The sequence below is a fragment of the Chenopodium quinoa genome, unplaced genomic scaffold (genome assembly GCF_001683475.1).
Source record: "Chenopodium quinoa cultivar QQ74 unplaced genomic scaffold, ASM168347v1, whole genome shotgun sequence".
NCBI lineage: Eukaryota > Viridiplantae > Streptophyta > Magnoliopsida > Caryophyllales > Amaranthaceae > Chenopodium > Chenopodium quinoa.
In genome coordinates, this window is record NW_018742418.1 from 1,186,649 (window position 1) to 1,197,899 (window position 11,251).

At 36.6% G+C, this 11,251-nt stretch overlaps 1 protein-coding gene across 2 annotated transcripts; it reads left to right on the forward strand.

Annotated features, from left to right (window-relative positions):
- The first annotated feature begins 5,558 nt into the window (after nt 1–5,558).
- LOC110708489 (aldehyde dehydrogenase family 2 member B7, mitochondrial-like) lies at nt 5,559–9,987 on the forward strand. 2 transcript variants are annotated; one of them, XM_021886630.1, is made up of 11 exons: nt 5,559–5,701; nt 5,787–5,897; nt 6,849–6,983; nt 7,082–7,224; nt 7,312–7,465; nt 7,618–7,847; nt 8,266–8,355; nt 8,496–8,669; nt 8,751–8,888; nt 9,009–9,208; nt 9,297–9,987. In XM_021886630.1, the coding sequence occupies exons 2-11, from the start codon at nt 5,822–5,824 to the stop codon at nt 9,568–9,570; spliced, it is 1,614 nt and encodes a 537-aa protein (XP_021742322.1). In that variant the 5' UTR covers nt 5,559–5,701; nt 5,787–5,821; the 3' UTR covers nt 9,571–9,987. The 2 variants fall into 2 exon arrangements, with proteins under 2 accessions (XP_021742322.1, XP_021742314.1); XM_021886622.1 differs by having other exon boundaries at nt 5,805–5,897.
- The last annotated feature ends 1,264 nt before the right edge of the window (nt 9,988–11,251 follow it).

Consider the following 11,251-nt stretch of genomic DNA (forward strand, 5'->3'; position numbering starts at 1 on the left):
ATCGGTTTTTTTTTTTTTTTTTTTTTTTTTTTTTGAGTTAATTAATTTTACAACTTTTGTAAAATTAATCGGTGATCTTTGATGCGGTTTAGACCCAAATTAAAAAATCTAATTGAACAAATTAATCAAAATATCCATTCTAATTAATTTGGGGTTTTTAATTTTAGTTTCAATAAAACAATACTTCCTCCCCTTAAATAAAATTAACAGTATACACATCAAATTAATTATGATCCTATTATTATACGCAAGAGGCAAACTGATACCACTGTAAGATTATAGATGCACTTAACGAAATTTCAAGAAACAATTTCTTAGCATCTAAAACAGGATCTCATGCATATAAATAATACGAATCACATAAAGTAGTTAGATATACCTTTGATGCGTGCACTCCTCGTTAGCCTTAGATTACCCTCCTTCGGAGATCCAGAACCTCAATTGTGATTACTCTACTTGGTCCACAAAACCTGAGATGAATCCCACGTATGCTAGTACGGAAGGAGGAAGAAACTTTTCACTCTTCTCACTTTTAGGGATGCGCAGTTATATGAGAAATATTATACGTTTTTCTCTCTGTAAAATTGTGTATCTCATACACAGTAATAGCCCAATATATAGACGTTATTAGGTTACAAGAGCATAAAACCTCACTGATTAATGACTCCTCATATAACCACCCACTTAACCTTTATTGGGCTTAGTGTGCTTTTCATCTCGTGTTTTTATGGGTGACCTTATAGGATCCGATTAAATTAGCAGCAAGCCCACTAAATAACAGGTCTGCAAATCGTAGTTGGTTTCTAAGCAAAACATTACGATTCCTAAAATAACCGAATTAATAATCTCCTTAATTAATCTTATATTATATTTAGTAATTGCTATACTTGATCGAGGACACTCCTTCACGAATAGAGTTGTACAAGCTAAAATATATACATTGAGGGAAACTAAGAAAGGAAACTAACAAAGGATATGAACAGGAAATTAGGAGAGAATAAAATCAGAAATGCTGATTGATATCAATCCCTTGATTGGTGGCACGATTAACGGGATTGATATAGTTTATCCCTTAATATGCCCCCTCAAAACGGTCAGGCCAAGATGAGAGACCGATTTTGGATATCAACGTGGTAAACTCTTGATGTGGCAGAGGTTTTGTTATAGCATCTGCCAGTTGATCAGAGGAGGAGATGTAGGAGACTCGGAGGTTGCCTGCTTGAACATTTTCGCGGACAAAGTGGTAGTCTAGAGCTAGGTGCTTCATTTTAGGGTGAAAAACTGGATTAGCACTAACATAGGTTGCACCCGCATTGTCACAATAGATAACCAGTGTAGATGGAAGGGAGTATCCGAGTTCCTTGAACAGATTTTGAACCCATAATACTTCGGAGGTAGCACTCACAACCGCCCGATACTCAGCCTCAGTTGATGATCTTGCTCTTGTACGCTGCTTCCGTGATGACCAAGAGATGGGGTTCTTGCCAAGATAAACAATGTATGCTATGGTGGAGATGTAGTCATCTTTGTCTCGAGCCCAATCAGCATCCGAAAATGCATGGAGAGAGATTGGAGAATTTTTAGACAATGTAAGACCCATATGTGAAGTGCCGGCTAAGTATCTTAGAAGTCTATGAAGAGCTTGTTGGTGTATCGTAGTTGGTCGTTGCATGTACTGAGCAAGTTTATTTATTGCAAAGGCTACGTCTGGCGTGTGAGACCAAGGTACTGCAAGCTGCCAATGAGCTGCCGGTATACCGTAGGATCGGGTAGAAGCTCTCCATGCATCGTTAGTGTTGGATGGGAAACAAGAGGGGTTGCAGTAGGCTTGGCTTCATCCATGTTGGCCTTGCATAGGATATCATTTATGTACTTCTTTTGGCTGAGAAAAAAGACCTTGAGGGTGTGGCATGACTTCCACTCCTAAGAAGTAGGAGAGGTCACCAAGATCCTTGAGGGAAAATCGGGCAGCAAGAGAAGTAATAAATGACTCCAAAAAAGATGGTGCATTACTTGTTACAATAATGTCATCAACATAAACAAGTAAATAAATGATTTTACCGTTAGCATGGAGGGTGAAGAGAGATGAGTCAGAAATAGTGTTTTTGAAGCCCAGGTGAAGGAGATGTTGTCATAGTTCGGTATACCATGCTCTCGGTGCTTGCTTCAAGCCATATAGTGCCTTATTGAGCTTGCAAACATGGGTAGGCCGGTTGGGATCACAATACCCTGGAGGTTGTATGGTGTAAACATCTTCGGAAAGGGTCCCTTGTAAAAATGCGTTGTTGATGTCAAGTTGTCGAAGAGGCCATGCGTGAGTAACTGCAAGAGATAGGACAACACGAACTGTTGCAGGTTTGACCATTGGACTAAAAGTTTCACCATAATCAACACCCGGTCGTTGGTTGAAACCTCGAGCAACATATCGTGCTTTATATTGAGTGATGTTACCTTCTTTGTCCCGTTTTATTCGGAATATCCATTTACATCCTACGACATTTTGTGATGGAGAAGAAGGAACAAGCTCTCATGTATTGTTCTTTAACAGAGCATTCATTTCCTCATCCATTGCTTTCCTCCAAACCGGACTTTTTAAGGCTTGAGTGATGGTCTTCGGTACCTGTACATCAACAACTTCAGCATTTAAGTTTAGTTTGTTAATTGGTTTCCGAATACCTTGTTGAAGCCGTGTGGTCATTTGGTGGGTTGGGGGGTTTTTCGGTTTGGGAGGGTAGTGATGGATGGGTGGTAGGTGGTGTTGGTGGAGAGGTCGTAGGAGAAGAGGTTGAAGATGAAGGTGGTTGTGCAGTGTTGTTTGTGTGGGCAGCGGAAGAATAGGAAGTATAATTGGGTGATGATGATGAGATGGAGGGTGGGTGGGGATGTGTCGTCATTTGATGATGATGTAGTATTATGTGTTGTTGAGTGGGAAGGTTGTGTGGGATATGAGGATGCCGTAGGATTTAGGATTTGAAGGGTGAGAGGGGCCCACTCCTCAATTAGATTAGGTAGAGGTGTAGAATAGGTATGGTTTTCCGAGAATGGAAATTTATTTTCTATGAAATGAACATGTCTAGATGTATAAATACGATGAGAGTCTACTTCTAGGCAATAATAAGCACTTTGTGATGGGACTACCCAATAAAAAACACATGGTTTGGACTTCATTTGTAGTTTATGAGAGGTGTAAGGTTTAAGCCACGGGTAACAAAGACACCCAAAGCTTCTTAGTTTAGTGTAATTTGGGTGAATACCAAATAGTTAAAGAAGGGAGAATTATTATTAAGTGTTGGAGTAGGAAGACGATTTATAAGATATGTAGCTGTTGAACAAGCATGTGTCCAGTATTTGAGAGGCATGTGAGCGTGTGTAAGTAAGGTTAAGAAGGTTTCAACGATATGTCTATGCCTGCGTTCGGAATACCCGTTATGTTGAGGGGTATAAGGGGGTGTTGTAAGGTGAGATATATCGTCAATGGTTAAAAAGGTTGCGAAGAGATTTATATTCTCCACCATTGTCCGAGTATAGAGTTTTTATAGGGAGTTGGAAGAATTTTTCAACTACTGCTTTGTACCTAATAAATATGTTTTTAGTGTCCGATTTTTGTTTTGGTGGATACAACCATATATATTTTGAGAAGTGATCAACAAATATGACATAGTACTTAAAACCATCATGGGAGTGTATTGGCAAAGGCGGGGCTACAAATGCTAATAATGAAAATGACCCGGTGCAATTTTGTTAAATAGGCCTTAAAATAATTTTAAGGAGGAAAAATATGTTACTAAATTCAAAATTGGGGCTCTTTTATAGTAGTTTCACTTAGGGGTCTTGTGCGATCAATCACCCTGCACATGCTCAGAACCACCCCTGTGTATTGGTGATGTCCACAGATCGGTATAAACATATTGTAAAGGAGCAATAGAAGTAATTGAGGAAGTAGAGAAAGGAAGACGATGACTTTTATTGCAAGCACATGAGTTACATTCTTGGGTGGAAATACTAGGTACATGTAGTTTATTTTGAGAGATGAGATGACGGAAAACATTTTGAGAGGGATACCCAAAACGATGATGCCAATCAATAGAGGAGAGTTTTGTGGTTGTAAAGACCTTGGGATTTTGAACTGAGATGTCATAGATGCCATCTTTAGATTGGCCCTGAAATAGACATGCCCCCGTTTTGAGATCTTTAAAAGAAAAAGAATAAGATGAGAATAAAACAGAAATATTGTTATCTCTACAGAGTTGAGAAATAGAAATGAATTTTTAGATATTGCAGGCACGACAAGAACATTATTTAAAATAATAGAATTGGGAAGAGTGATTGAACCATGATGAGTAATTTTAAGATTCGCAACGTCACCGACAATTAGTTCTTCCATTACCATCATAGGGAGAATGTAGAGAAAGGTTGTTTAAGTCGTTTGTGACATGGTGTGATGCACCGCTGTCAAGCAACCAAGGGGTGTTTAAGGTAGGGTTGTTGGTGGCTGGTGAAGCCATTGTTATGGAGATGTGGATTGCCGGGGAGAGTGGTTGTGTTTGATCGGATGGCTGATACCATAAATTTACTTGCATCGAATAGAGTTGTACAAGCTAAAATATATAAATTGAGGGAAGCTTAGAAAGGAAACTAACAAAAGTATGTACAGGAAATTAGGAGAGAATAAAATCAGAAATGCTGATTGATATCAAGTGGCAAGATCAACGGGATTGATATAGTTTATCCCTTAATAGAAAACACACACAAATTATCAAAATTTTCCCTCTTTTTCTACAGGATTACTCCATTGTCTGCAATAAATAACACAATTTTTTGTGCCTTAGTTTTATTTTTGTGGTCCATTGTTTGTGTTGTGTGGAATGAACTGAGCAATTTTGTAATGTTGAAAGTCAATTGGCAAAACGTCAAGAAAAGTGACACTACTCCATAGTTTATATCATAATATGCAACTTCAGATGTTTAGAATTGTCAATTTTGTCTAAAGGGAAAACACTAGTTTTTCCCATATATCTCTATAATCAAATCACGTGTCAAACGGTGCTATATAACTTGAAAAAAAATGCGATTTTTTTTTTTAAGATATACAAAGTACTGTATTGTTTCCATTCTTATTTGCAAGTTGCAATATTTGATATTTACTCTCTTCATATTCTCACATGTGTCTATTAACAACTTCCAAATGTTTAGAAATAATCAAATAAAGTATAATCATCTGGATTTTGATGTAAAGTAACAAGCAGACGAAGTAGTGGCTGTAAAGAGAATATTGAGCATTATTTGACTATATAATAGTGCTAGTTTATTGTCTACTATCTACCAACCAGTTTTCCCTCCACATATATTAATAGCTGTTTAGACCTACCGAAAAAAATAAGAGTGTGCAGTTTTATTCACCTGATTTTCGCTTAATTTATACTTGGAATAAGTGAAAAAAAAGGTGAACAGAAAAGGCTCTAAGTATCGTATAAGGTAATGCACAAATTTTTAGAGATAATACTAGTTAAATCCTAAACGAACAAATACTGAAATGAATAGAGTATAAATATAAGCAGTTATTTATCATTTCCCACTAATCGATGGTTTAAAGTATTAATTAATGGAAGTAGATGAAGTTGTAGCAGCATTTTCTATATAAAGTGATCACTAATCAGAATTCAAGATGTTCTTGCTTTGGTGTCTACTACTACTTCAAGTGGTGGGTTGCTATTGCTAATGTCTTCTCTTTCTCTCTCTTTCCACTCATTTCTTTTGTTAATATTTATGCTAATTAAATTAATTAGTTTTGTGTGCTATAACAGAGGAAAAGGAAGTGAAAATGGCAAGCCAAAAGATCTCATCTTTCCTATCTCGCACATTGGCTTCATCTTCAATCCGTTCCCTTTCACAACATGGTACTTTCTTAGCTCAATATATACATTTATTTTTTTGTTGCTTATTTGAATGGCAAAAGGTAGAGGTGTACTGTCGACAGGATTTGATCCCGGGTTTTGAATACCATCTTAGACCTGTAAGTAATTAAGTTAGTTGACATTCACGGTATACACTTTAGTGTTTTGTTAGTAAGGTGAAGTTCTCATGTTTAATTAGCTCATGTATTAGTATTGAGTAGTGGTAAGTGAGATGAGATCTAACATGTTAGATGACCAGCTCAACCAAAAACCTAAGCTGATGATTAAGGCCAGAACATGTTTAATTGTTGTTACAGTTTCTTAACTTTTATGCTCTGAAAGTCTGAATTAATTTGGTTTAATAAAAACGATGATGTGCACATTCCGCACATAGCACATCTATAAAATTGTTATACAGACTACAGTGTATTTTGAATGTTGTACCTTTAAATATTATATTTTTGGCTTTTAATATTTGTAACCATGGGTAAAGATCCATGCTACCGAGCTATGTAACCGTATTACTTACTTTATTTTCTTTTACTTACAACACAGTCTTAAAATACTTTTTGAATGGAGGTCAAAAGAAAAGTTTAACACTGAAGGCTCAGTTTATATATTTGATATCATTAGACTATTATCAAACAATTATTAATAGCCTGATCTCCTAAAATATATGTACATGTCTTGTTTTATGAAATGAAGAAAATTTATTTTAGTCTTGTAAATTGCAATGAGCTACATATGCAACAACATTTTATATTATAAATTGACTAGTGAAGCTTATAATAAACATTCCCTTTAGTTAGAAGTGTTGGTGAAAACATGTAAAAAAAAAAACTTCCAAGATATATGCACCCATAATTTGTATCCAAAATCCATTTGTTTCAAATGTAGGGTATTTTAATTATTCTTTTGTTTAAGACTGATACTGAAGCTTTTGTAATTGTTCAGGAAGGACTAGTCACTGCAGAAGAGTGGTGAGCAGATACAGCACAGCTGCTGCTACTGAGGATCCTATTACTCCACCTGTGAGTGTAAAATATACTCAGCTTCTTATTGACGGAAAATTCGTGGATTCTGCATCAGGTGTGTCTTTAGTAAGCTCCTAATGATGACAATCAGAAGAGAAAATTACTAACGGTTGCTGAGGGTGATGATGATTAATAGCTTTCCATCTGTTTCAGGTAAAAAATTTAAAACATACGATCCTAGGACAGGAAATGTGATTGCAGAAGTTGCTGAGGGTGATGCTGAGGATATTAATCGTGCAGTTGCTGCTGCTCGCAAAGCATTTGATGAAGGGCCTTGGCCTAAGATGACTGCTTATGTAACCAGCTAGCTTCTTGCATTAAAATTGATATTACAAAAGCCACAGTAAAACTGCAGTAAATAAGTCTATGTTTTCATTTTTCAGGAAAGGTCAAAAATTCTGTTCAAATTTGCTGATCTACTTGAGCAGCATACTGATGAGATAGCTGCTCTTGAGACTTGGGATAATGGCAAGCCATATGAGCAAGCTGCTAAAGCCGAATTACCAATGTGTGTTCGTCTAATGAGATATTATGCTGGTAGGTGTTGAAATAAGCTAAGCTTTTAGCATTGCCTTTTTTTTATTCCATTTCCGAAGGACTAATTAACCAACGTCTGTCATAAGGGGGGAGGGTTTAAGAACATGTATTTGGGTATCTCTTGACAATTGTTCAATGTTGGAATTTCTTAGGATGGGCTGATAAGATACATGGTCTAACCGTTCCTGCTGATGGACCATATCATATGCAAACTCTGCATGAACCCATAGGGGTAGCAGGACAGATTATCCCATGGAATTTCCCTATTCTCATGTTTGTGTGGAAGGTTGCGCCAGCCTTAGCATGCGGGAATACCATTGTTTTGAAGAGTGCGGAACAAACACCATTAACTGCAATCTATGCTGCAAAGTTACTCCAAGAGGTACTTAATTACCCAATGAAAAGTCTAAATATGCGCCTCTTTTCATCTATTCCAACTTGTTTTGCTTCAGATATTCTCCGTAATAGATTTTATGGACTTCAAAATGGTAGAATGGACAAGCTAAGTACTATTGATTGAGGAAGTATTCCACAGATTATTAGCATTAGAATTTAAATCATTGATGATTATACTGCAGAAATATTTCATTTTTAATAGGCTTAATTAGGTTCCTGATAAAATGATCTGATCATCATACTAATACATCTATCCTTGGCAAGCTTGGTTATCTGTTACAAGTGTCGAATCTAAACCAATCAGTCAAAAAAGAGAGATAAGCTTTGGACATCATACTTTTCGAGTGATATAAAAGAAATGTATCTGGATTGAAGTTTGCTGATCTTAATATGTTCTGCTGCAGGCTGGACTTCCTGACGGTGTCATAAATGTGGTCTCCGGCTATGGTCCTACTGCTGGTGGAGCTCTTGCTTCTCACATGGATGTTGATAAGGTAATAACCAGCACCTCGTTGAAGTTTGTCTCTTATATGATTCAAAATGTCAGTTATGGATGTCCAAGATAATGTCACCAAACAGACTATAATTAACTGATCTTATGTACATTGACATAACATAAAATTCTGCATTGCAGCTGGCTTTTACCGGATCAACTGTGACTGGAAAGCTAGTGCTTGAAATGGCATCAAAGAGTAATCTAAAGCCGGTAACTTTAGAGCTTGGAGGAAAATCTCCTTTTATTGTGTGCAAGGATGCTGATATAGACAAGGCAGTGGAACTAGCCCATTTTGCTCTCTTCTTCAACCAGGTTAGTCAGCTTTCGTTATATAGTCCAGGTTATCGAGTCATGTTAGTGAATTTCATGGGTCATTTCCATTTTTTTTCTCAGGGACAATGCTGCTGTGCTGGTTCTCGTACATATGTACATGAAAGCGTATATGATGAGTTTGTTGAGAAAGCAAAAGCACGTGCTATGAAGCGTGTTGTTGGTGATCCTTTTCAGAAGGACATTGAGCAGGGTCCTCAGGTAAACAGATAGAAAAAGACACATTTGCATAATTTCCTATGTATAGGCCAGAACCTTACATGTTGAATACATGATGCTTTTTTTAATTATGAAATTCTCACTTTCTCTGGAATGCCTCAGATTGATTCAGAGCAATTCGAGAAGGTGATGCAATACATAAGATCAGGTATCGAGAGTGGAGCTAAGCTCGAAACAGGAGGAGAAAAATTAGGCTCAAAGGGTTATTACATTCAACCTACTGTTTTCTCCAATGTCAATGAAGACATGTTGATTGCACAGGATGAGATCTTTGGTCCTGTTCAGTCCATCTTACATTTCAAGTGAGTATCTTTAATTTACACTAGCAGCGTATCTAAGAATTTTATTTTTCATGACCATCCCTGAGATGTATTTATCATCTACTTGTAGGGACATACAAGAGGTGGCTCGACGAGCCAATAATACACACTATGGATTGGCAGCAGGAGTGTTCACACAGGACATCGACACTGCTAACTACTTGGCTCGAGCTCTCAAAGTAGGCACGGTTTGGGTTAACTGCTACGATGTATTCGATGCAGCCATTCCCTTTGGGGGGTACAAGATGAGTGGACAAGGAAGGGAGAAGGGTATATATTGTCTCATGAACTACTTGCAAGTCAAGTCTGTGGTTACACCTTTGAAGGATCCTGCATGGCTGTAGAAAAAACACAGATTACCATTGTTGTTTGATTCAAGTCTTTTGTCCTTTGTGTTAAAAACGAAACTCGCAGGAACAAAAATTAATAAGAAACAATGTTACCGAGAAAAAGATTGAGTCGCAGACTACGTCGCTCTCTTTAGAACATTCACGGTACTGCCAAAAATGTGTGCAAGCAGCTTGTAGGTAACCGAACATCCCCCAGGATAAAACAGTCTCTCAAAACTATAAAGTGCCGATGGATTTGCACTGAACCACCGGGCTAACTAAACACCAAAAACTGAAAACTGCTGAAATTCTGTATTTAAGGGGGAAGAAGAGAAGATTAGGAAAAATGAGTTTTTTGTGTTTTAACACTGAAGAATGCTGTATATATATAGGCCAGCTGATTTGAACGTTTCAAGCAAAAATAACGCATCATTAAATCAGAAAACAGTCAAGCAAAATTAACGCACCATTAACTCAGTAAACGGTACTAATTAAACCGCAGAATTCAAGAGCAAAACAGCTTCAAAACAGTCAAATTTTAATTAGCATAAAATCTGGAACAAAACAGTAATCAACCATGAATATCGGGATTTAAAACAATAAAGAATCGGTCGAAACGATTAGCAAAAATCAAGGCACTAATTACGTAATGAAGCCTTGTTCAAAAACTGTATTAAAAATTAAGCTTGATTAATAAACCCGACCCAGCCCAACCCAGTGTGCATGTGTTGGGTTGGTTGGTAAGTCCTCCCTCTCCACAAAATGTGGGTAGCCCTTGGGCCACACCCAAGTATACCAAGTACTACATAATAAAGAAGGAAAAACTTTCATTTCCCACGAAGGTGAAACTTTGTTTTTTTTTTTTCACAAAATTCACACTAAAACATACTTTGTTTCAACACTTTGTTGCGCAATTACTCACAGCTGAAATAAAAGGAGGCTTTTTTTTTTTTTTCTGCCTTGGTTTAATATTCAATTGTTATTGTCTATATAAAAACTTCATTTGAGCATTTTATTTTTTCGAATTCATTGAAATTGCATTTAGTTTAACATCATCTAGCCTTTAAACTATGCCATATTGGTGCAAAGTGCAATACTATTTTCACTAGCTGGGCCTCTAAGTGTTGAATTATTTGCTGTATAACAATCAACTCACTTTAATTATACAAGTAATCATTTAATGACTCGAGTGTAAGGGGCTAATATCAGGAAAAAAAAAAAAAATTTTGACCATTATGGAGCCCCCGGAGGCGGCAATTTGTATGATTTACCTTCTTCAAATAAAAGTTGTCACATTATATACAGTTCAAGAATATCTTTCTCACTTTCTTAGATCGTTACATTGACTTTTTACAATCTCATAAACAAATATTAAAAAGTTGATGTTAAAAAAACAGTATCGAGTGAAAAGAATTAATCAAGATCTCAATTTCTCAATATCCCATATGACCATGATAATTCTAATAGATTAATGGTGAAAGTGTTAAAATTTTGAAATAAAATATTGCAATTGGGCAAGGGACAAGGACGAAGGGTATAATTTAGTCACCCGTTAAGGTAATTAAATTTTTTTATTTTTAATGATAGACACTTTGCTTGTTTTACACTTAAACGGATTACCAACCTAGTTACATGTAGAGCTAGGTATGTGTATATATATATGTTTGGCCCTGTTGGGTTAGCATGAAAATGGCCA

Excerpts from the sequence above, each read along its gene's own strand:
- LOC110708489 (XM_021886630.1), top strand. The coding sequence starts at position 5,822 with ATGGCAAGCCAAAAGATCTCATCTTTCCTATCTCGCACATTGGCTTCA. Across the intron at positions 6,984-7,081 it reads ATTCGTGGATTCTGCATCAG|GTAAAAAATTTAAAACATAC; the intron begins GTGTGTCTTTAG and ends CATCTGTTTCAG. Across the intron at positions 8,670-8,750 it reads TTGCTCTCTTCTTCAACCAG|GGACAATGCTGCTGTGCTGG; the intron begins GTTAGTCAGCTT and ends TTTTTTTCTCAG.